We start from the raw sequence: 26,656 nt of genomic DNA, 5'->3' as shown, positions 1-26,656 counted from the left end.
CAAGCAGACCAATACAACTGGCATATATCCCAATAAGACGCACATGCTTCTTGTTGGAATATCTAACAGTTTATGGATTGATAGATACTGTTGCCAATAATCCCACGGTTAGCTGTTGAATTTCATAGGAGAAAAGATGTTTAACCATATCTAAAGAGTTGCAAGTAATAGTAGCAAATGGAAAAATGTTAGCAACTTACGCCACTAAGCCGCCCAAGAAGGCAACTGGACCGCCGCCAATTAGACGGATCTTGCGATGACAGGAATCGAACAGAGATGTTCGTGTAGGTGCCTGCGATGTGGGTGACATGTTGTTGTTGTTGTTGCTGTTGCTGTTGCTGTGTATGTTATTGTTGCTGCTTTTGCGTCGATTGCTGCTGTTAATGAGCAGCTGTTGTTGTGCAGCTGCTGTTGCTGTTGTTGTTGTTACTGTTTTCCACGCTTGTTGCTCACTTGTTTTGAAATTGTAATTACTTATGTAGTTGTTGTTGCTGTTGTTGCTGCTGTTGCTGCCGCTGCAGTTTTTACTGTTTTTATAATGAGTGTTGTTGTTATGGTTGTTAATGCAACTATTAGACAAACTGTTGTTGTTTTTGTTATTACTATTAATGCTGCGACAGCTTTGATTGCTGCTGCTGTCGTCGTCTGTTTCTTTCGCTGTCGCTGCTGCTGCCGCTGCTGCCGCTGCTGCTGCCGCTGCTGCTGCTGTTGGGTTTGTTGTTGTTTTTGGCTTCTTGTTGCGCCGCAGCGCAGCTGCAAAGCTATAGCTAGTGTGCTCCTTCTTCTTCTTCTGCGGCTGCTGCTCCGCTGTAATCGTTGTTGCCAGCAATAACAAACACTTTTCGCTTTGCTGCTGCTGCTGCTTAAAATAATAATCAGCTGCTGCCCGCGCTGCTCTCTTTTGATTTGTCTCCGGCGCTTCCGCTGACGTCGCTGCTGCTGCCGCTGTCAATGGCTTGTGTAGCTTTTGCTGCTGCTGCTTGAGCTTTTGCAGTAAACTTTTGCGCTGTTGTTGCTTTTCGTTTGTGGCGGCCGCTGCTGTCGCTGTACCGAAACCCAGTTCCACAATGTGCTGTGTGGGCGCTCTCAACATTATTCACAGTCACTTTTGCTTTTTTTTTTTTTTTTTTGTTTTGCTTCGTTTTTGATCGTTTAGCTTTTAGCTTGTGGTTTGTTGTTGTTGTTGTTTATGTTTTGCACATTTGTCCGCTGCTGCTTGGCTTCAACATGTTTTACACAGTTTTATATTTTGCTCAACTTGTTCATTTCTTTCACTTTGAATATCTTGAGTTAAACTTTCTTCTACAAAATAAAATCAAAATTAAGTTTTTCGATTTTTGCCGCGTTCACTTTCAACTCTATTTGCGTTTTTCTTGATTCCGAAATTAGGTGAAAACAACAAAACTTCTATCGCGATTTACTTTTGGTCAGCGCTTTTGCAAATTTCAGAAAAGCACGCCCATTGCACAGTGGTACGAGCTGTGAGAAATTTTTAGATAAAATTGATCTCTTCGAATTATGATCTTATATTTTTAGAGACAACAGAAAATTTAATTGGCAATGAAAACTTAGAGCACACAATATTTTTACAAATTTAATTCAAGTAAGTTCAATTATGACATAGTATATTACATTAAATATATACATATATTACATATATATGTATATACATATTTATATTACATATAAATATATTTAATTCATATTTGAATATACTGTAAATTAATAAAATTATTTGCTAAATTGTAAAATAAATTTCGAAACATAAATAGTTGCCAAATTATACAAAACTGTGTTTTGTTTGCTTTTTACTATAGTTCTGAACCACTGTGCAACGTTAAACACATTGGTCGATGCTTTATATTTATTATTTAGTTTATGCGTTTTTACATATATTATTTATACAGCGTTTTTTTTTTCAATATAGACTTTTTGTTGTTGTATGTGTGTATATAAAAAAGCGATCGCGTGAGTTTTTTCTTCATTTCACAGTTCTCGCTCTCTCCCTCTCTCTCTTTCTCTCGCTCTGTGCGTGTGTGTGTGCGTTGGTTGAGTATGTAAATAAGTAAATATACATACATATATGTATATGTATTTATTTATATTTTGCGAGGTTGCCAAGCTGAAATCCGCTTATGCATATGCATGTTAATTAGATTTAGCAAAGAAATGATTTATTTGCCTCGACTTCTTTCTAATCTTTTTTGTTATTTATTTTAACAACTTTTTTATTTTTACATTAATTTATGCAAATGCGCTTGGAAAAAAACTCGAGTTCATAATTTTTAATTGTAAGTGAAAAATAAAAGCATAGCTTATTCGTTTTTTTGTTGTTGTTGTTGTTGTTGTTGTCTACTTCCTCGCATTAAATTCAAATTCGCATCATCTTCAAATTGTATTATTTTATTTTTGTTCACATTTAATTTAGCCTCGGCACGGCCCAAAAGGAAAGTAAAAGCTGGTGTCATCCGAGGCTTACGCAATGCCCCGGCAAAAGAAACCAGCGAAACGACGAGCCAAAATTAAGACTCATCATTAAAGAAGCCAGAAACCCATAAAGACGCTGGGCACGCAGAGGCGCGACTAGAGGGGGGGGGGGGGGGTGAATTGCCATAATATACGGAGAAAAGAAACAACAACAAATCGCACGAAAGGGAGGCATACATATATATAAAAAAAAAGGGCGTCAAAACTGGACAACCTTCACCCATTTACAGCCTAAACGAAGGAAAGGCTACTTTGACTTTATGCGTAGCATAAATTGGTCACGATATTGCCCAACTTTATAACACATATGTATGTATGTATGTGTATGCTGTTTTTGTCTCAGTGTAAAATCTTTATGCGGTTTTATGTTTTGTTTATAAGATTTGACTTTATTAATGTACTTGAAATCCATTTGAATACAGAGTTCCTAAAAATACTTTTGAAACCCAAATTGAGTAACAGAAACAGAAAAGAAACCGAAACCGAAACGTTTCTTATCGAAAAACACCTGAGTTCAAAGTGACAAACTTTTGAAGGAGATTTAACGCCAACAACATTGGCTTTATCTTACCAAATTTGGTAGATGTCTATTATTGGAGAAAGATCAACTTTAGCCTGCATCTTGTATATGCAAATAGTTAACTTACAAATTGAAATGTTTCCCTAAAGTTTGAGAATATTTAAATGAGAAAACAAGATTTGATTTGTCTCGAATTGTAATTCGAACCAGCGACTATTTGTTTTGGGTTTGCATACCTGATACATATACTCATAAGCGATATATGTTAACATAACATTTCAATATATCTTTGGAGGAGTTTTAAATGGAATCATTTCCGGAACCAAAGTTCCACATAGAAACTCTGCTTCTATCTATATGAAATATTTGTTCTTTTTTTTTTTAGAAATAACTTGACCTATTTTACTAACAGTTTGATTATAATTTCAATCACAGTAGAAACATTGATTAAAACTTTCGGATCTTCTATACATGTCCAGCTTTATAGGGCATTTAATCTTGGCGAACGTAATCCGAATTTTATTGTCGGTGAGTCATAACCAATTTGATTCTTGCGTAAGCTTCAGCTATCTCCTGTCCACGGGGGGTTATTCCAGATAAATTGCTATATGTAGACATATTGTTATCCAATTGAAAGGCTTTCCTGGAATACACATCAGCATGAGTCAAACCCGATTGCGTGGGCATCGCACGAGGTTCACATCTCTAGAGCTCAGATGGCATGTTGCGAAATTCCCCATGTTTGTCAGAACTGAACGCGCTTATCTGAAATTCTCGCTTGAATGGGGCCTGAGCACAGCGTAACGTGCCACATCAAAGTGGCAAATTGATTCAATCAAACGGAACAACCGGCCATCGGCAGAGACTCAGCTAGGGGAACACGCAGCAGAGCAACAAGTGCGACGACTATCTGCTAAACGCACACGGAAAAGTAAAAGAAAAAGGCGTGAAAAAAAAAGGAATGGCCAAACGATTTGACACTTGAACGAAAACTTTCACAAGTTAAAACAAAAACAAAAAAAAAAAACTTAAATTGTTATACTTAAGATTGGAACGGAACAAATCGAAAGTGTTATACAGTGAACGCTCGAAGGGTAGAACTTCCAAATAACCGAAAGCTCAACTCCGAAGATCAAAAGTATAGTTAAAACTGTTATTGTTATACTCAAGATTGGAACAAAACAATTCAAAAGTGTTAAACAGAGCGCTCGAAGAGAAGGACTTCATAAAAACCTAAAACTCCATTCAATAACAGACTGAAATTCGAACCCAAAGACCGAAAATCTATCCAAAACTGTTATACTCAAGATTGGAATGAAACAAAGCGAAAGTGTTATACAGTGAGCGCTAAAAGAGTAGAAATTCTAATTAGTACAGAATATATTCCTGTATTAAACATTCTGGTCTATAAAACATGTGGCTACATTCATTAACAGACTGAGTTTTGAACCCGGACACCAACAAAAATATCTACGAAGAGAATAGTTATACTACAGTGAACGTTAGATAATTAAAACTGCAAAGAAACAAAAAGCTCCATTCATTAACAGAATATCTACATTGTTATACTTAGGATTGGTTTGGAACAGATCAAAAATAATGGTAATTGTAATGGTAATTGGCATCAGCTTTGGAATCGAAGCGTTTTTATTTGCGAGCGTTCACTGTAATAGATTTAGATTTAGCCGAAGTTTGACCAAAAAGACTTGGTTCGCCAATTTGGAAAGACAAGAAAGAAACTTTCTACGAATTTCAATTAGTAAATCATATGCATGCAATTCTCAACTTGTTTGTGTCGCATTTGTATTTGTATTACCATTTCCAGGCACGTTACAGGTCGGGTCGGCATTAAGCATTAGAATTAAGCCAAATCTAGCAGCCATGAAAGTTTCCAGAGAAAATTGTTAGCCGTGAAGAAGAGCGGGCCCAGAGCCCCATATATGAGGGAACTGTTAATGATGTTGTTGATTTGGACAGCAGCAGCAGCAGCAGAAAGAAGAGGCAGAGCTGAGCACAGTTAAAGAGTCGGTTCGTTGGTCTCATTTTTAATGCACAACTCGACAAATTGACACTACTTGAAATGGGGCGGGGCGGAGCGGGCGGGGCGTGGTGCTTGGGGCGTGCGCTTCTAGAATTTTAAAATGAAAGTTCGTGCTTATTCACGGTTGAAAAAGCATGCGGAAATCTGGACGCACAGCTCACTAATAAATCGCAGCTTAAAGGCAAAGTGAAAAACCGCTCACACACACACACACAGGTATAAAAGTCTAGAGAGAAATAATTATATTATTTGATGTGTTTTTCCTTGGCTTGGTTTTTCTTATTTTCTTGTCGCTGTTTGCCGTTTTCCCCGTTTATCCACAGCAGCTGTCGTTTTCTGCTGGGGCATTACGCTGCATTTTCAATTAAGCCAAGATGAAAGTTTTCTTCTATGACTTCTGCTGCTGCTGCTGCTTCTTCTTCTTCTTGCTCAGTCTTGGCAGTCACTGGGAAGGGTTTACTGCCGTCAAGTGTGAATGCACAGCGAAGCAAGACATCACATGAAGTGGCAAGGTTATGCGTTGTGAATAAGCAATTAGCTCTTGCGGTTCTTTCTGTAATCATCATCATGACCAGCAACATCATCTTTATCATCATGAAGATATATGTATGTATGTATATCTTAGCCGTCTGCTCTGTTGGCTTTGGGGTCACGCGTTTGGCATCTGTGCAACGAATCGCAGCTGAAGCTGAAGCGGATCGAATGCAACTCTACATAGCATTGCACTGGAATATCAATGATATTTGCGTGTATTTGTGTATGTAGACAGATACAAGGATTTCAATGTATCTCATTCACAATTCATAGTTAAATAGATCGATTAATCGAGCTATCGATGTGGGATTTGTCGCCAGTCATGTTATCGATTGCCTATCGGTTGAAATCGATGTTTAGATTATTTATCGATTCTTTCATCGATCGGTATGGGATTAGTCGATGACACGTGTGATTACTTTTAAACTTAACAATCATGTTATCGATAATAAAAAGCTGCGATTGAAATCGATGTTTAGGTTATTTATCGATTCTTGGGATTAGCGGGATTAGTCAATCATGTTATCGATAATAAAGTGCACCTCCCTATCGATAGAAATCGATGTTTAAGGTATTTGCAGCTACTGCCATATTAATCGATTGCCTTATTGTCTAGTGAAAGGGTAATATTTTATAGTTTATCGCAGTTGCTTCAGCTTAAGCTTGATTAATCGATTGCAAGCATGGCCCTTTTGAAATTCCACATCAGTGTGCTCGCAGGAATTTTATCGAAAAACGTAGCTGCCACAATCTATGCACGATCAATCTCTAATTGAGACACGTCGCGAGTGCTCTCAAGGCTTTCGTAGCACTGCCGCAAGCAGCGATTGCCTCAATTTTCACACTCTGAAGGCCGAGCGATTTGTGTGCCACGTTCACATATTGTATCTACACATAAATGTTATTTGTGGATCTCTAAAGACAATGGAAAAACGCAGAGGCAGGCAGGCAATCGGCATTCGATCTGCACACTCGGCTTTTTGTATCTACGTGCAACTGTTTGGGAGGAGGGCAAATGTAACGCAATACAAAACCAATCGAAATGAAACTTGAGCGATTGCAGGGAGCGCAAAGTTCTCACGGCGAATTACACAAAACGCCGCACATCACGTTTCCAGCCAATGTGCCCCACATACCTCCCCCCTCCCTCCAAGCCACAATCTGCTGTGATTCCATTCCATTCCGAACCGAACCGAACCAATCCAATCCAATCCAATCCATCCACTTCATTTTACTTCATTCACCGCGAAGACGCGGCTCTCAGGCTGTGGCTATAAAATTGTACAAGGCCCCAGACGTGAGAGAAATGCAAAAACGTCAAATGTAATCAAAATAAAAATAAAAGAAGACACATAGACGTAGACGTAGACGTAGACCCTAAAATTACCAAAAAAAAAAAAACGCCGAAAAAACAATAAAATTAAACACATAGACCCAAATAAGGGTTAAACAATAAAAAATGTAAGTCGCGCTAATTAAGCAAATTAGTGGAAAAAAAAAGAACAAAAAATACAAAATAATACATAAACAAAAAATAAATAAATAAAACAGCTGCGGTCAGCGGCGCGTCTGGCTTTTTTTTAGCTAGTTTTCGTTGCCGCATTGTCAACACAGCACAGCACAAATTTGACCCATAAAATTTCCCACAAAATTATAGTAATTTTCGCTAACTCAATTTGACGAACGGAAAAGATGTTGTTGCTGTGTAGGAAAACCGAGAAAAACAGACAACTGGGGAGAAAAACAGACAACTGGCGAGATTAGCCGGTCGTCGTGTCCGCGAGTCTGTGGGAGTCTCGATTGCAAAAGTAGCCGAAAATTAGCTAGAGAAACGAGAGAAGAAAAAAAATCAGCGCAATTTTCACTATCCAGTTACCCCGGAGACCACCTCCTCCCACCCACCCCCTCCACGGGCTGTGGCAGATGCCGCATAATTATAGAGCTTGCAACAGTCGCAGCAGCTGGCAGCTTTTGCCGGTGGGCGGCCATTTGGACAGAGCCAGCAGCAGCAACAACAACAGCAACAGCTACAAAATAAAACACTAAAAAAGCTAAACAAAGCCCTCTGAAATGGACTAAGATCCAATGGAAGCTGCGTCATGGTTGAGCTCGCTGAGATCTTGAGGGGCGAGCTGTTCATTAGCGTAAAGTTTGAACTTAGATATTAGTCCAAATGTAATATTTTATAAACTGACATATACGACTAATAAAAACGAACTTTTTAGTATTGAAGATATCTGAATTGATTTCTTATTTCACAATCCATTTATTCACTCAAGATCGCACTTTCAAGCTCGTGCCTCCTATTCCTGCTTACCGACTTACATATGTAAATATCGATTGTTAACATACATATATGTATTCCATTTAAAGATCGTTTATTCCAAAAAGTATATATACTAATAAAATCGAAGTTTTTAACAGTGTAAAATGTATTTAGCTATATGATAGCCTGATTCCATCTTCAACATTTCTTAAATTTTTTGCGAATGTGAAGTATGTTGCCTGTACGTTTTCCCATAAGAAACCACATTTCTCACATTTGCAATAAAATAAGTTTATTCGCCCCGAATAAATCGTGTTTTTTGCAATGATTCGCATCGATATTATAGAAAACGGGAGAAATTTTACTAATCCCACTGTTTTTAATGTTTAAAGATGACCAACTCTCGCAGAGTGTATAAAATGGAGCCCCTACTTCGATGCCGTATTTATTGACCTTTGGTCAGCTTTTTATTTAAAGAAGCAGTAGATTTGCCAATCAAATGTTACCGACAACTCACACTTGCTAATGGAAACACAGAATGTGAAGTTTGTAAATATAACAAGTGTTGAGCATAGTGGAATCAGGCCATGAATTGATTTTTTATTTCACAATCCATTTATTCGCACTTTCAAGCTCGTGCCTACCAAAATGCCTATCGATAGATAAATATCGATTAAACTTATTACATATTGAATTCCGAATAATCAATAATTATTTATGACCCTTTTGCTATTCAGAATGCAGTTATATTTGTTGTACTATAAAATTTTACGATGCAACGCTTCGTGATAGAAATGTTTAGCTTTTTTTATTTATTAATTGAATGCAGTTCCTGTGAAAGAATCACAATTTATCAACTGATTTCCGGCCATTTCATTATAGCATCGAACCACTGTGCGTTGACGTTCTCGTCCCACAGTTGTGGGAGTCTAGCGCCGCTTGGTTTATTGTTTTTTCTTTTTAATGTAAAAAAACTAGGCAAAAGACTCTTATGCTATACGCTGGCAACCGCAATATTTCGAGTGTTTTTGTTGTTATTTGTTACGAATACGTGCAACACAAGTGGGCAGGCGGCGGCATGGAAAAAAAACACGATTGCAACATGGATTTTTTTCCATCTTCTTTGTTTTTTTGTTTTTGTTGAGGATTTTGACATTTTTAGCCGCAAAGCAACAAAAATAAGCAAGTGCCCGACTAGCTGCTACCCTGCATTTAAATGGGAACCAGCTCTACATATCAGTAAACATATATGTATATGCTGTTTATATATACATACATATGTATATACTTTGAAGAATCGAAGAAGCGTAATTTTGGATTGAATTATATAACTTTTGAATGCACAATTGCTTGATACAGGGTATCAAAAGTCACAGACTTAAATACATTAATAAGTTTGCAAACATATGTATGTATGCAGCTCCGCCTAACTCAAGTGCTCTTTCGTTCACTCTCTCTGTCTCTCTCTCTCTCTTTCCCTCTCACTCACTCCCTCTCTCTCTCGCTCTATTGCACTCTTGTTGCTATGGCTGCAGCGCATGCATGAAGCAATTAATGACACATGTTACCGTTAGAAATATGAAAAGAGCACGGGATAACGGACTGACCAACACACACACAAACACATATTGCCTGAGTTGACGAGTGGCATAGCCAAAGAGGATATGAAATGAGCAAAAATGAGAGCGGCACTAATACAGATGCCAAAGCCAAAAACGGCAATAGCGACAGCTGAATAATAAATTTAGCACAGCTCTTCGATTTTTTTCGCCTCCTGTTGTTGTTGATGTTGTTGTTTTGTTGGGTAACAACGACAGCTGAGCTGAGCTGACATTGACACTTTTCGTCGTTTGCTGGTGGCGCAGAAAAATCATTTCAGGTTATTTATAAAAACATAATATACAAAAAGCCCAATACAAAATAATGAACAAATAATTGCTCGCGCAAAGAGCATTAATGCGAGTAAAAAAAGAGGGCTGCAGACCCAAAATGCTGCAAATCAATTGATAATTCCCATTATTCTTGAATGTATTTGCATCGGGTCAAAAATTTAACCTTGCTACGAGCCTTTGAAAACAATGCTAGTCCATTGTAACGCGCTTTTACTGTACAAATACTTATGCACACCTAAAGTTTTGCTCGAATATCGGAAATCAATAAATTACTCTTGAGGTTAGATAGTGGTAGGCGTCCACTTCCCGAGTCATGCAAATATCAGTTGTTGTTGTTGTTGTTTTTTGTTTTTTGTTTTTGTCATATCTAACCACAGTCAACTTCATGTGAAGAGTGCATTATGGCCGTATGTATTTATTTACATACAATTATTTGCAATAATGTCTTCACTGTTCCGTTGTTTCTCTTTCCATGTCAAACGAAATACGAAATCAATTCCAATGGCCATCCCCACTCCCCCCCTTCCTTATAGGCTTATAAAGCACCCAATTTCCGCGTCGCATTCAACGCGCCTAACCTTCAACTCGCATTGAAGTCAATTTGCTGTTTTTTTTTTTTTTGTTATTTAGTTTGCTTTTATTTCTATAGTTTTTTTCTTTTATTTTATGTGCTGCCTGCGCAGTCACACCCGCCCGCACCGCAGCAAAGCAATTAAATCACAAATTTATGAAGTGATTCTAATATCACGTTGTCGAGTGTACGTTGAATTTCCATGCTCGCATTTTGAATGAGCTTAATTGTTGACGATTTTCTGTAAGTGTGTGCGTGCGTGTGTGTGTGTGTGTGTGTGCGTGTGTATTTAAGTCGCGACCAGGCAAAGCACCGTTAAAGGTCAAACGAGCATTTAGCCAGAGACGAAAAAGGAGACAGAAACAAGACGAGGCGAAACGAAATGGCAACACACAGCAAATGGAAACTGAAAAAAGCAACTCACACACAATCAATGCCCCTGCCCCAAGACTGTCGTGCGCTCACTCTCTCTCTCTCTCCCTCCTTCGCTTGGTCTAGAGAGCGAGTCTTGAATCGTAGTAGAATTATTACTATCAAAAGAAATAAAAACTAGTTTCCCAATATCAAGTCAACCTGCGTTGTTGTTGTCGTCGTCGTCGTCGTCGTTGTTGTTGTTGTTGCAGCTGCTCTTACTCGGATGACGTGAGCGAAGCAACTAGAGATGCGCCTTGTAATAAGACGATTCAATTGCCGTGCGATCAATCGACGGGAAAGTACCCGTTAATTCTTGAAAAGCGGGCGATAAGCAAAGCAACAATTTAAAATTGAATCCAAACAGTTTTTAAAAAAATTGTGGAGAGGTAAGGGAAAACATTGAAAGCATGAATATTAAGCGAAATCTAAGATTTAATTAAACTAAACAGTTTTGATCATTTTTTGTACTCTTAAGAATTCGCTATTAAATAAATATAAATATATTTATACACTATGCTCTCATATTCTGGTTTCTTGTTGAACAACAACTAAATACAACAAAATGCAAGTAGAGCAAACAAATAGATCGATTATCGAAGGGGAAAAATATATTATCTAACTGCTCGATTTACCTTCTAGTTGAACTATATTTTGGATAAAATACACCCCCCACCCTCTGAAAAGAAAGGCAGTCAATTTCACAACAGCCTCAGAGACAACCGAGAAAGCAATCGATTTTTGCCACACTGTGCCACACACGCTGCGGTACGTGGTGACGCATTTGAGAACTTGGCGCTTCTTGAAGTGGCTGCAACGTTGAGCGGTGTGGCAGGGCTTTTTTCTTCCGTTTTTTTGTTAAACACGTATAAGCTGAGGGTTGAGGGTTGCCACCTGACAGCATGACTATGAGGGGTTGATGCACAGCGGCAGGAAACGCGTCCGGCAAGGAAGTGACATAGAGCAGACACCACACTGCGGCAAAGGAAGTGGTTAAAATAAAAAAAAAAACCAAACAAGCGACAAAACGCTAACAACAACAACAACAACAACAACAGCAAAGTTATTAAGCGCTGCTGGCGCTTGCAGATGCTGCCGCTGCCGCTGCCACTGCTCAGTTTGCTGCTTACTGGTTACAGTTACTGGCCAACGCAAAAGCTCGATGCGCCGTAACAGTTATTGTTGTTGTTGCTGTTGCTGTGTGTGTTTGTTTGTTTGTTTGTTTTTGTTGCTGTGCCAATTCTAAACGTTGCATTGGCAACAGTCGCGCTTCGCCGGTTTTGCAAGCTGCTGCTGCATTGCGCGTAATCAGTGAAGCAACAAACCGTGGCAACAACAACCACAACAACAACAACAACAACTCCAATAATAAAAGTTGTAATGCGGCTACTGCTGAAGAGGCAGCTAAAAAGTTTTTTTTTTGTTTTTGCCCGTATATGTATTGAAAACTCGTATGCAGTTAGCTGTGAATGACACAGTTTACACTTAAACAGACTAACGCACACACAGACGCAAGCAGACACACACTTACACACATACACTGGACAGTGGAGTGAACTCCTTGCTTACTTGTTGTTTTTATATTTGATTATTTTCAGGATTCGCAATATTTTGTATTGCCCCGTTATCATTATATTTTCACAATTAATAATATTATTGCACTAAAATGTTTTTGTTGTTAAAACTGCGCTGCTGCTTTAATTGCTGCGCGCCTCAAAACAATGTCAAACGTAAAGTCACGGAGTTTTGGTGACGGTGACCCGACGAAGACGACGGAGACAGCGACGACCGTGCGACCAAACATGCCAAAGGAAATTTCTATACTGAGGCAGGCAGCAAGACACTGACAGCTGCCTGACTGACTGACTGGCAACACAAACAGACACTAATACATATGCAAACACAGAAGCTGCCGAACGAAAGCAGAGCATACAGGCAAAGATGACGATGGCGATTGTTGTTGCAGTTAGTTTCTTTTAATGCTGTTGGCTCGAAAGCGTCGCAGTCGCTGCCGCTGCCGCCGCTGCACGCATACACTTGCACACATATATGTATTGTGTTAACTGGTTTTCTCAGAGAGCAAGTGAGAGCGAGCAGTAAATGTTACTTTGTGTGCTTTGCATACAAATGCGGCAGTCCATCAAGACCAGAACATATGCGTGTATACACACACATGATACACAACCACTTGTTTGACTCTGTCTCTCTCTCATTCGCTCTCCTTACGACTTACTCTCTTGCTGCGCTGCGTGGCGTCGCATCAGCTGAGCCGTCTATACACACAGATAATTGTAATTTTTGCGATACACTAGCTCGCTCTCTCAGCAGCTGAGCAGTCTGGCGTTGCCAGACTACTAGACCGCTTCACAGGTAATGTAATAGTAGTAGAATTTAGTACATTTTTCCAAAAGGTATTGATACCGTTTTACTGCATATAATTTAGACTTAAATGTACGATTTTGAAATTGGGAATCTAACTTAGAAATTCTTGTACTCCAAATATGTGCCTATCTAATTTATTTAGACTCTATGCTTTGACCTTAATTTACCTTTGCTTGGAAAAAATTTTTAAACGTTTGAGTTGCACTCATAGATTTTACATTGAAGCACTTACCTGTAAGAAAAGAGAAATGAAAATATTTAAATTAGTTTTTATTTAAGAAATTGAATAAGTAATTAATTATGTTGTTATCAGTTACCAAAGGAGGACTCAACAAGGTTTGTGACCCGCATATAACTTTACGTAAAACCTTTGTAATGTCATTAGCACCCTCCCATACCCTCCCATACCCTTGTGTGTAATTATCACACGCTTTGTGTGTGTCATTGATAAGGAGAGAACAGAGAACAGAGCACAAAGAACAAACAAAATAACACAGGAACTGCATTTGGTTCACGACTTCCACGGAATCAAATGCCAAAATCAAGAAGAAAGACGCGCCGTCATTCAAGACAAATACAGGAACAATAACAAAAACAACAAGAGTCCAGGTGCAGTCGGTAGTTGGCCGAGCCAAAGAGAGAAAGAGCATGCTTGTTCATTGGGTAATTCGTTACGATCTTTTCGTTGTGTCTCGCTCTCTTTCTTTCTCCTACTGGACAGTAAACACCTGTGACCGCCCACGTCGCAACTGCTGTGCACCCTGCAGTCGAGCCGACCCGTCCGTAAGTTCATTTGCACTTCGAGTGTTTTTTTTTGTTTTTTTTTTTTTGGCTACTCTTTGAACACACACGCACACGCATATGCACACATGTATTTATGCACTGCAACGGCGCTGCTTGGCTGCTTTCTAGCGGTTTCATCAAGCCAACGACGACGTCGACCGCGACGCCGGCTGCTTTGTCGGCTCAGCAAGCAATTCGCCATTATTCGAATTGCTTTGCGCTCATTATTTATTGCAGCGACTGTTGCAGCCTCGTTGCAGTCGAGTGCAGACAGCCAGCAATCAAACGGCACACGATCTATCTAAATATATGTATGTATATGTATGGATATCCCTTTCCCTCTCCTTCCCAGTTTCCAACATACGAATTCACTTGGTCTAAGACTCTCTTACAAAAAAAAAGGAAAGAGCACCTAATTATTGCTTTATAAAAGAACCTGAACGTACGTTTATGGAAAAATATTATTCCCAGGATAATCAACAAATTTCTTGTTGTTGCTCAATTTGAGCTACAAAATATTTACACGTGCCATCTAGATTATTTTCTAATTGCTTTTCAATGTGAATTTCCTTAGTCCAGTTTTTATCGACAACAATATTTAAATATGTCTGTATGTATGTAAATATGTATCTCATTAAGAAAGTAATACAGCCTAAATTAAATTGCATTGAGCATGAGAGAGTGGCAAAGCGTTTATTTCCTGCTGTTGCTGCTGACAATAACAACAACAACAGCATCCGACACGGGAATAAGTAAAATACACAGCACTCTCTCTCTCTCTCGCTCGCTCACTTGATCTGTGCTTTGTCTGTATTGGTGTGAGTTGTGTTTTGTTTTTGCGGCTTGTTTATTTGTTGCTTTTTACTAATCTGGCATGTGTTTTTCTTAGCTTGCGGTGTGGCAGCGCTGCGGCAGCGACGGGAGTTCCGTTTAGTTGGTCACGCCACCACACAAACAACAACAACAACAACAACAACAACTGCTTTGGGTCATGCGCACTACAAATGACGTCAGATGTAGCCATCAAATTTGGAAGTGCGCAAAAAAATGGAATAAAAGAGCAAAACTATGAATTTTATGAGGCGCCACAAGCATAAACAGACACACACATACATGCGTAAACACACATACGCACACACACACACACATTTGTGGCAAGGCGCTGTGTGAATTATGCCTGTGTCGCGCCGTTAGCCAAAAGGGGGGCGTGACACTGCGAGCGCTGTTTAAATGCGTCGTAGGTGTGAACCGCCCCCTGCCCAACACCCCCCCCCCCCCCTAACCAGACAGCCAGCAGCTAGACAGTTGGCCATCAGCTTATGCCCGCTGCGGGGTTTCTTTGCGAATGGAAACCCTATAAAGCAAACAGTGGGCGACTAGAGAGATTGCAGGGGGGGGGGGGGGGGGGGGTTAGGGGACTGAGTTAAATGCGCAGTACGGCAGGACACACGAATTTTGCAATTCCCGAGAAACAGTAATAAAAAGAAACAAAAAAAAAAAAACAATAAAATAACAACAGCAATGCTAATGGGCAGGAGCCGAAATCATTATCAGCTGTTTTTGCATGCGAATGAGTAAACAGAAGAGTGCGATAATCGCAACCTTCTCCCTCTTACACACTGCTACAATACAATAATTTGTTCTTGTTGTGTGTGCTATCCAATTGACTTGGAAGCAACGCGAAAAAATGCTCCAATTGGAAGTGCACGACTGGAAATACCCCGTAGTTAGGCCAAATATCTATGAGCCACAGCAGAGATTCAATTTAATAAAATAATAATGAAAAATGTCATAAAATGGGTCATAACTAAGAAGGCTAAAATCGATTGAAATTGATCAAAATCGCATAACAGATAGAAATAAAAATGGGCCAGGCAGTGAGAGAGAGTGCGAGTGAGAGAGAGTGCGAGTGGGAGAGAGTTACATAAACAGAGAGACAGTCACAGAGAGAGTAAATATCTATGCAGCATAGAGAAACAAAAAAAAAAAAAAAGATACGAAGCTAGGGACTAAGATGAAAAGTAATTAAAGTTAATCGAATTTTGAGGGACCTTTGAAAAACAGTTCTTGAATTATAAATGCATGTTACACATGATTTTATGAAAATCGCATAGAAGAGCGTTTAACATTAAATAATCTGATAAGAAACAATTGGTCAAAAATCAAGTTCTTCTATGAGTGTAAAACATGATGACTAATCAGTTAAAATACAGGCAAAATATTTGCTAAAGTGCAATTAACTTTTACAAACTCTGGAGCTTATACACACAGCTGTTCTACGGCTTCGCTTGTTCCCTTACCCTTACCCTTGCCCCCCGGGGCTTACCGACAAAAGCAAGTGACCGTTTCCTCCACATCGAGGGGCAGCGAGAGCTGAGTGGCGGCGCCTCCAGCTCCGCCTGCAGCACAAGTGCCTCCATTGTTATTATTGTTATTGTTGTTATTGCTGCTGCTGCTGCTTTGGTGGCGCTGCACATGACGCGAGGACGAGTTCAGGAATGTGGCCGCAAATGTCGAGGACAGCGACGAATGCGCAGTGGCTGCGGCACGGGGCGTGGTTGCAGCAGGCGTTTGCGGCGCCGTCGACGCACCATCCTCGGCCAGCGGCACCGAGGAGTAGCGCACGAGTATGGCACGGCTCACCCGATTGCCGCCCGTCAGATTCGAGATGGCCCAGTTCATGACCAAATTAAACGGAACGGACCAACACAAGACGCGTGTGCGGCCCCAACGACAACTGCGACGGGCCTCCGAAACGGCCAGAGCCAAAGAAGAATCCACTGAAAAACCAACTTAATACGCCACCCCCCCCCCCCCTTCTGAGCACTGCAGCCCCTTTGAGAATTGATTTTGCCCTGTGATTTGTCAACGCTGTCAATCAATTCCAGACGTGAAGAGTTGCGAATTATCTGTCTCACTCGCTCTCTCTCTCTCTCTCTCTCACTCTCTCTCTTTCTTATACACACACTGTGTACCGTCTAATTCAATTAGAGTTGTGCTAAGTGTGCCTCAAGGTCGCGTCTGCCCCCCTCAACGCCACGAACGCCTTCCGCTTGAACGCCGTTGGCGACAGTGCGACGCGGGCGAGGTTCGATTCCATCTATTTTCCCGGCCCTATATATATATATATATGGTATATATAATCGCAGCTAATTGCATTCCCCCCTCACACTTGGGTTCTAAGCTGCATTCCCTGCGAATCCTACTTGCGATTAACACAGCCAAATTTGGTTTCTATAGTTCATCAATTTTGGGAAACTATCGAAAAACTGTATGTAAATTTGCCGTAATATTCCCAGGCCTTGTCCGTAGCAAGTTTATATCTACATATGTAGCTTTTTCACGTGGAAAATTTAAATTTAATTTGTCTTAAGTCCATCGAATGAAGAGCCAAAAATTGAAAAATCTTTGAGAATCTTGAAGCCGAAAACTAAACCTTCGTTCATTTTCACAGAGAATGCTTGGATTCTCTAAAAGTGTGAATAGAGAATAGTGTGGATAGTAAGCAAAAAAAAGCGTGACACAAACGTTTTTTGCGACTTTTCCACACTTGCGGGTGGATTTCCCAAATCTCCGTCTTAGCCTGCACCGCCGTCTTTCTAGCTGTTACAGTCAGTCAGTTTTCTATATGGAAGCTAGAGAACGATATAGTGTACACAGTACAGGGATCGTTCGCAAAGGAAATTACCCGGCGCTGCCTTAGTCAAATAAACAAGAGCTATCTAAATTGTTTGTGTGATTCTTGGTAACCTCAGGCATCTGAAGAGCGGAGACAATACAGGCTGATCACCTTGTATGAAACTGAGGGCAAAGCCAGAAAGTATCTGAGATCGTTATTACCTTATACGATATTAAAAGAAATTTCATTATTCACTTTTATATATTCATTTGAGTGAATGCAACAAATTATTGGAATCCTTGAAGGCCCCTCTGAGTAGGCTTTACCCAAGAGAAGCCGTATTCAAAGTTCCCTCCAATTTTGGGAGTTTCAAGCTGATCATTTGGGTGAGTTGAAGGGCAGAAGCTACATTCGGTGTGTTTTCCGAAGATCCTTAAAAAGGGGTTTCAAACCGATCATAGAGTCAAAAAGAGATTTTTTACTCATTTTTCACGGATGAAATTGCCAAAGTTCTTATGTAGGCCTTTCAAAATATGTTTGAAGCTGATCGAACGAACTCGATATCCCCCAAGGAGGGGTGGATTTTCCGAAAAGCATGAAACACCTTTCAAATGAATTCGAACAAAGGTCTGTGAAAATGAGTTTAAAACGGATCGGTTGGGAAGCAAAAAATTAGCATACAACATTTGTTCACAAGTTTTTCTGCATTTGCGGATGGGAATTCCGAAAGCCCAACCTCAGCGTGGATTTGGATTCCATTACGTAATTACAGCAAGAACTTCAGCATCTCAGCTGTAACGGTTTTGTGCGTTGATCACCATAAAGTCAGCGGGTGACAAACAGTTATATATATATATGTACATATATGTATGTATGTATGTATGCATGTATGTGTGTATGCTTAGTTGATCTATGAAACTGTTTGTTAGTGTTGTTGCCATGTGTTTGCTTTACATTTTGATTACAGATTGCGGGCAAATATTGGCAAGTTCATTAAACCGGTTTCGCTTATCGCGCTGCTGTGGCCGTCGCAACAACAGAAATGCGTAGAAACATAAACAACAGATGATGCAGAAGAACAATGGAAGAAGTGGTAGGGGGGGCAAAGTGTGAGCGAACGAACGAGTGGGTGAAGCGAGAATGAAGATAAATAAACGCAATTGGAAATGCAGTGTGGCCTTGATGAATGGACACGAGGAAGCAAAGTGCATAAATAAATATGCATTTGTATGGGTGAGCATGAATGCATGCGTGTGCATGTCTGTGCGTGTTTGTGCTTATGCTTGTGTGTGTGTGTGTTTATTGGTTTGCGTGCGAGCACATAAAAATCAAAACACTTGCGTTACATTTGAGAAATCGATAAAAACAAAAATTTGCCCTTTATTGATTTTGCAGCGCAACGATAACAAACACCACATCAAGAAGAAGATGAAGAACAACAACAATATCAGCAAATGGAGCTCCTCCTGCGATGGCGGCGGCGTCTACGTAAGGCGTTCGGTTGGCCAGACGAAAGAACAACAACAACAAACATTGCTTTTGACGGCAAAATAAAAAAAGAAGAGAGATGGATGAGAAACGAGGCCAATTGGCGAAATGCCAAATGGCGACGAAGCAAAACGCAGAGGACACAAAAGACACCACCAAGACGAGGCGACGAGGCGACAATGCGACAATGCGACGAGACGACAACGAGCGACGTTACGTCGCTTTGTCGCTGTTATCGTGTTTGGGGCATGCTGCATACTATTTATAAAAATCATCTCATTGCGTTTGATTTGTTGAATATTATTTGTGCTGCAGCTGATTATGCTTGCACTTACCCCATCAACCAGTCGACCGTGTCGCGCAGATACTCCGGAATACGCTCCAGTTTGACGGCTGCTGATCCGACTGCTGGTGCCTTTCGCCAAATATAGTTTTAGTTATTCTGCCAGCGGCTACGCCAACAACAGCAACAACACACCAACGGCAACGGCACACAAGTTTATCACCTAGCAAACCAATTGACACTTTTGCTACTGTAAATCAATAATATAAAAATTTCGTTTAAAACTTTGCACATCAAATTTTCACGCTTCTTCTTCAACTTGTTTTGTGTGAGCCCGATACGTTTCGAACGATATCAAAAAAATCGATATGTTTGCGCTTTCGATAGTGACCGCAAATATCGCATATGCTGTGCGCAGTGATTTTGCTCTGCTCCCTAACAAGGATCAGAATATATGGTGAAATAAGTTTATCGGAACCTTTTTGCTTATGTATCACTGCACAAATGGAATATTTATGAACATAAAAACTACCTAGCTTATTACTGTTGAGCAACTATTACACAACAGTTGAGTAGTCGTTGCAGCCCTAGTTTCAATAGCACAGATGACTGCCACAAGTTTTTGCCATTCGCCCAGAGTCAAACAGCTGATTGTAGTATTTTGATTTGTGTTTAAAAATTGTTTATAAAATGGATCCCGCCAAGCTGTTAATGCTCTGCGAACAAAACGAATACAATTTGCTGAACTTGATGGACTGGGAAGAGGAGTTTGAGCAAACGGTGGAAGAATTTCGCTCGACCTTTGAGCGCAGGCGAAAAAAACGTAAAGCGCCGCGCGAATGGACATTCGTGCGTATAAATATGAAGAAATATAACAAAAATATATAATAATTAAGCATATTTACTTATTTAAGCAACGTACTGGCACATTTTGGGAGACAGTGGTGCCAGCTACCTCGGAGGAACATTTTCTAAATCTCTTTCGCATGGAAAAACAATACTTTCACGTTCTAGTCAAACGGCTGCTGGGCATAAAAAAATGCGATACATCGTTCCGGAAGGCCATTCCAATTGATAAGCGTATTGCCATTGCATTGTATACGCTCGGCAGTACGGCGGAGTACAGCATGGTGGGCGAACTATTCAGCGTGTCCTCCTCGATGGTGGGCAAAATCCTAAAAGACTTTTGCCAGGAGGTCAGGCGTGTCCTGGCACCGGAATATTTGCCAAAGGAGTTCCTCACCCAAAGCAAGCTAGAGGAGTGCGTCAGGGGCTTTGAAGCCAGGGGATTGCCTCAGTGTCTTGGTGCACTTGGTGAGCAGCTCAATACAACATTATCAACTACTTGGTTTTCAAATATTTCGTTATAATTTTTGCAGGTAGCTGCCACATAGAGATTAATAACGTACCAGTACCAGGAAACTTGGCGGAATACTATAACACACAAGATTGGTATTCCAGGATACTATTCGCGCTAGTCGATCATCGGTGAGCAGATGAAATTGTTGTTGCATCAACCTGATCTCTATATATATAGCCTGGTTCAACGTTTCAGTTCCAGATTTCTTTATGTAAACTACAATAGTCCAGGTGGCCGGCAAAACGATGAGGTCTACGAGGAGTCATCTCTAAAGAGAATTGTAAATGCTTCCACATTGCTTAAATCCAATTCAAAGCTAATTGCGGGCGTAAAGGTTCCCGTGCTGCTGCTGGGCGACTCAGCGTTTCAATGTTCCACAACGCTGCTGACGCCCTATGCCAATCCGCAGGGGGAGCAACAAAAATTGTTCAATAATACACTGGACGAGTGTAGACGGGTTGTGGATGAGGCGATTCGCCAGTTAAAAGCGCGATTTTGCAGAATATCCGAGTGCTTGGACAACCATAGCAGACCCTTTGACATTATATTGTGCTGTTGCATATTACACAACTTTTTGAATGGCAACAAAAGCAGGATCTTAGAGAGCTGGCTGGACGAATCGAGAACAGAAAGAGTACAGCCTGTGGCGATGGGCGAATCCCTGCAGAAGGCGGATGAACAAGCCGAGCACATTAGGCGAGGCATTAGCCAATTCCTAAGCACAATCAATATTAACAAACATTTATTATAAGCTAGCTAAATTAAATTTATACCTAATTACTTTTTGCTCTTCATTAAAGCTAAAATTTTACTATGAAAAGCGGCGTTTTCCGCTGCCATGCGTTTCATCACCTGCAGCCGGCACATGGCAATGCGCTCCAACCGATCCGAGCGGTCTCTTTCAATTTCTAACATTGCCGCCTCATACGGCGTCAATTGGCTTGCTTTAGCGAGTTTACGTTTCTTGGGAGCAGGACTCTCTGTTACATATTCAGCTGTTTCTGAAAAGAACTTTGGCTCTCCGAAGTCTAGGTTCTCCAAGTGCTGATCAACTATGACCTCCTCGCCGGAAAAGGTACTAAATGGTAAATCCTCGAAGTCAAAGTGTTCTTCCTTGGTCAAAATCATGTCTGTAAAATGGGCAATGGATTTGTACTTAAATTCACTGAAATGTACATTAATCAACATACCGGAACTCTGCTCTAGCTCGTTGGACACCTTTTCGTCGCTTTTGGCTTCTCCCAGAATTTTGTGGATGTGTTCAAAGTTTTTCCAGTTTGAGGCCTGGCCCGTTGAGCGTAATTTTTTCAGCTCCTCTCTGTTTTTAAGATAACATTTAGAAAATTGTGTAGCTAAACCGACATCAACACTATTTACTTGTATTTTCTGGTTAGGTTATCAACTTTCGTCCGTACGTCTTTCCATCCTAGTTGTAAGCCGGCATCAATGAGTTTCTCGGCAATTACCTGATATACTTGCCTGGTTGGGCGTTTGGTTCTCAGCTCATCAAGGTTTTGATGCCACAGCCTAAAGAGTATTTCTTCGTGCGTGTTTATCCAGTAAACGGCTGGCTTACGCTCTTTACTCATTTGATAACCGAATTTTTAGCGCAAAAATCAACAAAATAACAAAACAAAGTTGATTAGGGATGTGCTGGAATGAGAGCAAGAGTTATCGAAATTGTATGCGATAGTTAACGTATCATCGATAGCAGATATGCTTGACATACGATGATAGCTTGCTCCGAAAAGTCGATCACAGTTAAAGAAGCATTCACATTTATGTCACAGCTGATTAGGAGAATTACATCAATTACATAAAATGGTACAAAATTATAATATGTCAGTGTAAAATTATAATTAAAACTGCTGAAATAATTCTATTTCGTCATTTGTTACATATTTAATTGCAATGCCCATGCATATGAAACGTGATCCCATCACGAACTACTACAAGACGAGCTCGATTATATTGGCCGGCCTCGGCGTGGCCGCTGTAGGCTTCGCTGGCAAACACTTGCTGCGCCGCATGCCGCAGATGACGTCAAAGTTCAACGAGGCCCTCAAGAACTTGCCCAAGTTCGATGCCGAGAGCATGGCCAATGCCAAATATTACAAAGGCGGCTTCGATCCCAAAATGAACAAGCGCGAAGCGGCGCTCATTTTGGGCGTTAGTCCAAGCGCCTCCAAGCTAAAGGTAAGCGCACATCAGATTCAGATTCGATTCAAACCAATGCCCAGTATTGGCTTACCTGCAGGTCAAGGATGCGCACAAGAAGATAATGCTGCTCAATCATCCCGATCGCGGTGGATCACCATATCTGGCGGCTAAGATCAACGAGGCCAAAGACTTTCTGGATAGCGCGAAATAATTATATTCAGAGCTCTGTAAATAAATATGTATATAGCTGTAAGACGTAAATAACTAATGTTCCCATTTGTGCACTCGCTGCAAAGAATTACCAAAACTCCATATATTAAGTTCCCCATAATTCTAAATTATACATAGGAACAATCGCATGAATAATGTGTTCTTCGATGATCGTAAATCTGCAAGGGTATTGAATCGTCGGAACTCTTCTCTTTAAGATGTGTACAATCCATCGATATGAGCAACCCCTCCATGACATTACAGGAAAGTAGTTAATGTCGTAAGCCATTAAGAGTTTAGATAAATATATTTGCATAAAATATAGCTTCATCGCTTGGTCGGGTTATTTAACACGAATATAGGTATATATATTAGCGGGTTTCTTGTCGAGCTAAATTATTCGAGAAGAAAATGCAGCTCAGGTTAAGGTTAACGTTTCTCCTCTGGACCGTGCTCATATTGCTCGAAGTGGGAGCTAGCCCGGATCATATCATAACCAATGGCTATCCGGCTGCGGTGGGCCAGGCGCCGTACATTGTGGGCCTGTTGCTGAGGGAGGGCCACGCAGGCAGATGGTGTGGCGGCTCGATCATAGACCACAAGTGGGTGCTGACGGCGGCGCATTGCACAGATCACATTGACTCGGTGAGCATCTATTATGGAGCAACTCGGCGCACACAGGCGCTGTTCCATTTGGTTGTGGGCATCGAGGATATTGTCCAGCATCCCAATTGGCCGGACAGCATTGGCAACGACATTGCCCTGATCCACACACCATATGTCGGCTTCTGGTCGCTGGTCAATAAGGTGCAGCTGCCTGGCTTTGCCCAGCGCAGCGTCAGCTTTGAGAACCATCAAGTTGTCACCTGTGGCTGGGGCAGCACCTACGATGGCAGTGCCCTGCCCGACTGGCTGCAGTGCATCGACTTGCGCATCATCAGCAATGCTGAGTGCGCCCGCAGCTATGGCGCGCTGCCCGCGAGCGTATTGTGCGTGGCCACGCCCGAGGGCAGATCCATTTGTGATGGCGACTCCGGCGGTCCGTTGGTAACGCACGACGATCCCAAACTGGTGGGCATTACCTCCTTCAGCGATGCGGACAGCTGTCTCTCGGTGGCTCCGGCTGGTTTCACACGCGTCACCCACCACTTGGACTGGATACGCCAAATCTCCGGCGTGTTTTACTAGAAACCAAAGAATTTCAAATCCTGTAATCGTATCGATTGTGATATTGTTATCGCCGCTATAGAACGTCGATATGTTGACAATAATTTGTCGTGCTTAAAATATATCGATAGTTGCATTGAAAATATTTTTGCTAGCTAATATAAATATCGTTGCAAGCAGTTATCGAGAAAGCAGTGTAACATCGATTGCGATATTGCTATGGCCTCTATAGAACGTCGATATGTTGCTAGCTAATATAAATATCGTTGAAAGCAGTCGATATATTAACAATGCAGTGCAACACATTTCAAACCCGATAGTTTATGAAATTGTTATCGCCGCTATAGAGCGTCGATATGTTGACAATGAGGTGTCGTGCTTAAAATATATCGATAGTTGCATTCAAAACATATTGCCAATATAAATATCGTTGCAAGCAGTCGATAAATCAACCAATCAATGCAGTTGGCGCATTTACTAATTTTATTTGAATTCGTGTTAACGGCTTCAACAACTGGAAGATTCGGGATTTACTTGAAATTTGAATGTTTTGAATTATAATTCAATTGGCTGTCTGGCTGGCTGGTTCCATGTTGTCCATAACCTCACGGAACTGCACCACAGAGACCAGACCGTTCTGTTCATGATTTGTGTGCATGAGTTGCTTCCAAATCGTTTCGAAGTCCGTTGTGCTGACAATGTCCTTGAAAATGAGCTCCAATTGCTCCTTGGGACGCAGCAATTGAAAATCGCTGGGCGACAGTCCATATAGCAACGATATATCCGGCGTGAGCAGGTCCTTAACATGCGTCGAATCCTCGTCCAGCTGCTTGGGTCTCGGCTTGCGCATAGCTGGCGCCTCAACCGGCTGCTTGCCAAGATCGGAGCAGAACAGACGATAGGTGGTATCCTTGTTATAGACATTTGCCGGCGTTGTCGATATGTTGCCCGTGGTGGGCAATGGATTCTGAATGGATAGCAATCGGCAGAAGTCATCATAGTTGACACGCTCCGTGGGACAGTTCTCGTCGAGGATCATCTTGAAATGGGCGAGAGTGGTGCGCATTTTGTATATGTCAATGTACAGATGCATCTTGTGCATCACCTCAAAGATCTTCTTCAGCGGCAAGAAACGTGTCTGCTCCTTATCGCTGTGCTCCAGCACCGAGATCAGATCAAACATATGGAAATCGGCGCTTTTCTGCAGCTTGTGACGCCACATATTGAGATGGCCCAACGCTTCGATCAGATGCTTATTGCTCTGACACGGCGAAATATCCTCGATAAGCATCTTGCAGTCGCAGTCGGGCACATAAGTGGGCGTGCCATAGATCATGTTGGCTGGCACCAAATATGGATACCTGGGCGGGGGGCATGGAAATGATGCGTGAACTGAGGGAACTGAGCTGGGATCGGGGACGTGTGGATGTGCACTCACTTTTTGTACTTTTTACCAAGTCGCGGAAAGGTGCGGTCAATAAAGTCCATCTGCTCCTTGCTGATGATGATCACGTGGCCGGCGCATTGCTGCATGCAACGCTTCACCAGCTGACCGCTAACATCGCCTCTGGTGCCCGCTCCGTAGGTGGCCTCCTTGCAGAACGGTTGCTTGTAGCTGCCATTGGAAAGGACGAGATTAGAGTGGACCAAATTGAAGAGCTCAGGGCATGCTGCACCTGCGATTGACTTGCTCCGAGGGAAAATAATGATTATGGCTGATCACGTATTTGTCGTGGAATTTGGCAAATTCGCGATTCACCTGCTCGGCCGGCTTCGGCGGCAGCACCACATCGTAGAGCCTCTCCTTTGACCTTGTCTCGCGTCCGAATGTGCAGTTAAAATTGGTGACACTGTCCGGCTTGGAGCCCGTTGGCTTCACCTCACCCAATTTGGCCTGCTTCAAGTACATCTCCTCCGAGAACTTCTCCTTGAAGACGGTAAAACGCGATTTCGATTTCTCGATGGCCATCAGCTCCGGCACAGTGACCGTCGGCAGGCAGGGCGACTCCCGCCACAGGAGTCCCGCATTCCTCAATTGCTTCCGCCTGCAATCGGTCCGTATCAAGTGGTCGGCGACCTCCTCAATGTGCGATATGGTCAGGCACTTGCTGGCGTTGTTTTCGTCGTCCACAGCTGATCTCACACCTGCCGCACGGATATCCGAATTGCGATCTCTGAAGCGACCTATGTTCATTTTCTCAACTTGTATTTCTTGCTGCTGATTGTGGGAAAATATAATATATCATTGTATTTATTCTGAGTCAGTTTCACCAGGTTTTAGTTTCAAGTCGAAATATGACTGCAAATGCTATGCTTAAAATATTATTAACAACATTCAACGACGGCGGAATACCCTTTACTATATATGTATATAACATATGACTAATTGCATGAATAAACTGTTAGAAGAAATTAACCGGCTTTGCTCGGGTCCGACATGTAATTAACGCCAACTCCAGTCAGATTAAGTCAACCATAACAA

General features: G+C 41.4%; 6 protein-coding genes across 9 annotated transcripts in view; 3 read left to right on the top strand and 3 right to left on the bottom strand.

Annotated features, from left to right (window-relative positions):
• Mob2 (MOB kinase activator 2) overlaps positions 1 to 19,601 on the bottom strand; it is a 47,250-nt gene extending 27,649 nt beyond the window's left edge. The window contains exon 1 of one of the 3 annotated variants that reach the window (XM_064695437.1): positions 19,330 to 19,601. In XM_064695437.1, coding sequence (XP_064551507.1) covers positions 19,330 to 19,334 — 5 coding nt within the window. In that variant the 5' untranslated portion in view covers positions 19,335 to 19,601. Of the gene's footprint in view, positions 1 to 200; positions 1,109 to 16,213; positions 16,609 to 19,329 lie in introns of those variants that run through there. The other 2 variants (XM_064695436.1, XM_064695434.1) reach the window with 2 other exon arrangements.
• Positions 19,602 to 19,890: 289 nt separating this feature from the next.
• On the top strand, positions 19,891 to 21,417 carry LOC135437507 (uncharacterized). The gene is made up of 4 exons (XM_064695465.1): positions 19,891 to 20,126; positions 20,192 to 20,591; positions 20,657 to 20,765; positions 20,833 to 21,417. The coding sequence occupies exons 1-4, from the start codon at positions 19,968 to 19,970 to the stop codon at positions 21,386 to 21,388; spliced, it is 1,224 nt and encodes a 407-aa protein (XP_064551535.1). The 5' UTR covers positions 19,891 to 19,967; the 3' UTR covers positions 21,389 to 21,417.
• On the bottom strand, positions 21,363 to 22,300 carry LOC135437521 (uncharacterized). Its single transcript, XM_064695482.1, has 3 exons — positions 22,015 to 22,300; positions 21,828 to 21,955; positions 21,363 to 21,767 (listed from the first exon to the last, which is right to left on the bottom strand). The coding sequence occupies exons 1-3, from the start codon at positions 22,224 to 22,226 to the stop codon at positions 21,415 to 21,417; spliced, it is 693 nt and encodes a 230-aa protein (XP_064551552.1). The 5' UTR covers positions 22,227 to 22,300; the 3' UTR covers positions 21,363 to 21,414.
• A 23-nt stretch (positions 22,301 to 22,323) lies between these two features.
• On the top strand, positions 22,324 to 23,163 carry LOC135437528 (mitochondrial import inner membrane translocase subunit TIM14). 2 transcript variants are annotated; one of them, XM_064695493.1, is made up of 3 exons: positions 22,324 to 22,461; positions 22,594 to 22,833; positions 22,895 to 23,163. In XM_064695493.1, exons 1-3 carry the CDS (start codon positions 22,459 to 22,461, stop codon positions 23,006 to 23,008), a joined length of 357 nt encoding a protein of 118 aa, XP_064551563.1. In that variant the 5' UTR covers positions 22,324 to 22,458; the 3' UTR covers positions 23,009 to 23,163. The 2 variants fall into 2 exon arrangements, with proteins under 2 accessions (XP_064551563.1, XP_064551562.1); XM_064695492.1 differs by having other exon boundaries at positions 22,431 to 22,833.
• Positions 23,164 to 23,415: 252 nt separating this feature from the next.
• LOC135437518 (serine protease 1-like) lies at positions 23,416 to 24,317 on the top strand. Its single transcript, XM_064695479.1, has one exon. The coding sequence runs from the start codon at positions 23,419 to 23,421 to the stop codon at positions 24,193 to 24,195; it is 777 nt and encodes a 258-aa protein (XP_064551549.1). The 5' UTR covers positions 23,416 to 23,418; the 3' UTR covers positions 24,196 to 24,317.
• Positions 24,318 to 24,599: 282 nt separating this feature from the next.
• LOC135437503 (EF-hand domain-containing family member B) lies at positions 24,600 to 26,451 on the bottom strand. Its single transcript, XM_064695458.1, has 3 exons — positions 25,851 to 26,451; positions 25,613 to 25,789; positions 24,600 to 25,535 (listed from the first exon to the last, which is right to left on the bottom strand). The coding sequence occupies exons 1-3, from the start codon at positions 26,366 to 26,368 to the stop codon at positions 24,737 to 24,739; spliced, it is 1,494 nt and encodes a 497-aa protein (XP_064551528.1). The 5' UTR covers positions 26,369 to 26,451; the 3' UTR covers positions 24,600 to 24,736.
• Between the last annotated feature and the right edge of the window lie 205 nt (positions 26,452 to 26,656).

Source organism: Drosophila montana, unplaced genomic scaffold, assembly GCF_035044405.1.
Source record: "Drosophila montana isolate Dmon_TW-CO22-7 unplaced genomic scaffold, ASM3504440v1 contig_3829_1, whole genome shotgun sequence".
Classification (NCBI taxonomy): domain Eukaryota; kingdom Metazoa; phylum Arthropoda; class Insecta; order Diptera; family Drosophilidae; genus Drosophila; species Drosophila montana.
Note: the sequence above shows the minus strand (reverse complement) of the source record. Positions and strands in the feature narration are given on the sequence as shown.

What these genes read in the sequence shown, in the direction of transcription:
- LOC135437503 (XM_064695458.1), bottom strand. Translation starts at nt 26,368, where the DNA reads ATGAACATAGGTCGCTTCAGAGATCGCAATTCGGATATCCGTGCGGCA. An exon ending in TCGGAGCAAGTCAATCGCAG is followed by an intron (nt 25,790 to 25,850) that starts GTGCAGCATGCC and finishes TTCCAATGGCAG; the next exon opens with CTACAAGCAACCGTTCTGCA. An exon ending in CTTGGTAAAAAGTACAAAAA is followed by an intron (nt 25,536 to 25,612) that starts GTGAGTGCACAT and finishes CCCCCCGCCCAG; the next exon opens with GTATCCATATTTGGTGCCAG.
- LOC135437528 (XM_064695492.1), top strand. Translation starts at nt 22,549, where the DNA reads ATGCCCATGCATATGAAACGTGATCCCATCACGAACTACTACAAGACG. An exon ending in CAAGCGCCTCCAAGCTAAAG is followed by an intron (nt 22,834 to 22,894) that starts GTAAGCGCACAT and finishes GCTTACCTGCAG; the next exon opens with GTCAAGGATGCGCACAAGAA.
- LOC135437521 (XM_064695482.1), bottom strand. Translation starts at nt 22,226, where the DNA reads ATGAGTAAAGAGCGTAAGCCAGCCGTTTACTGGATAAACACGCACGAA. An exon ending in AACCTAACCAGAAAATACAA is followed by an intron (nt 21,956 to 22,014) that starts GTAAATAGTGTT and finishes TCTTAAAAACAG; the next exon opens with AGAGGAGCTGAAAAAATTAC. An exon ending in CGAGCTAGAGCAGAGTTCCG is followed by an intron (nt 21,768 to 21,827) that starts GTATGTTGATTA and finishes CCCATTTTACAG; the next exon opens with ACATGATTTTGACCAAGGAA.
- LOC135437518 (XM_064695479.1), top strand. Translation starts at nt 23,419, where the DNA reads ATGCAGCTCAGGTTAAGGTTAACGTTTCTCCTCTGGACCGTGCTCATA.
- LOC135437507 (XM_064695465.1), top strand. Translation starts at nt 19,968, where the DNA reads ATGGATCCCGCCAAGCTGTTAATGCTCTGCGAACAAAACGAATACAAT. An exon ending in TCAGTGTCTTGGTGCACTTG is followed by an intron (nt 20,592 to 20,656) that starts GTGAGCAGCTCA and finishes TAATTTTTGCAG; the next exon opens with GTAGCTGCCACATAGAGATT. An exon ending in TTCGCGCTAGTCGATCATCG is followed by an intron (nt 20,766 to 20,832) that starts GTGAGCAGATGA and finishes TCAACGTTTCAG; the next exon opens with TTCCAGATTTCTTTATGTAA.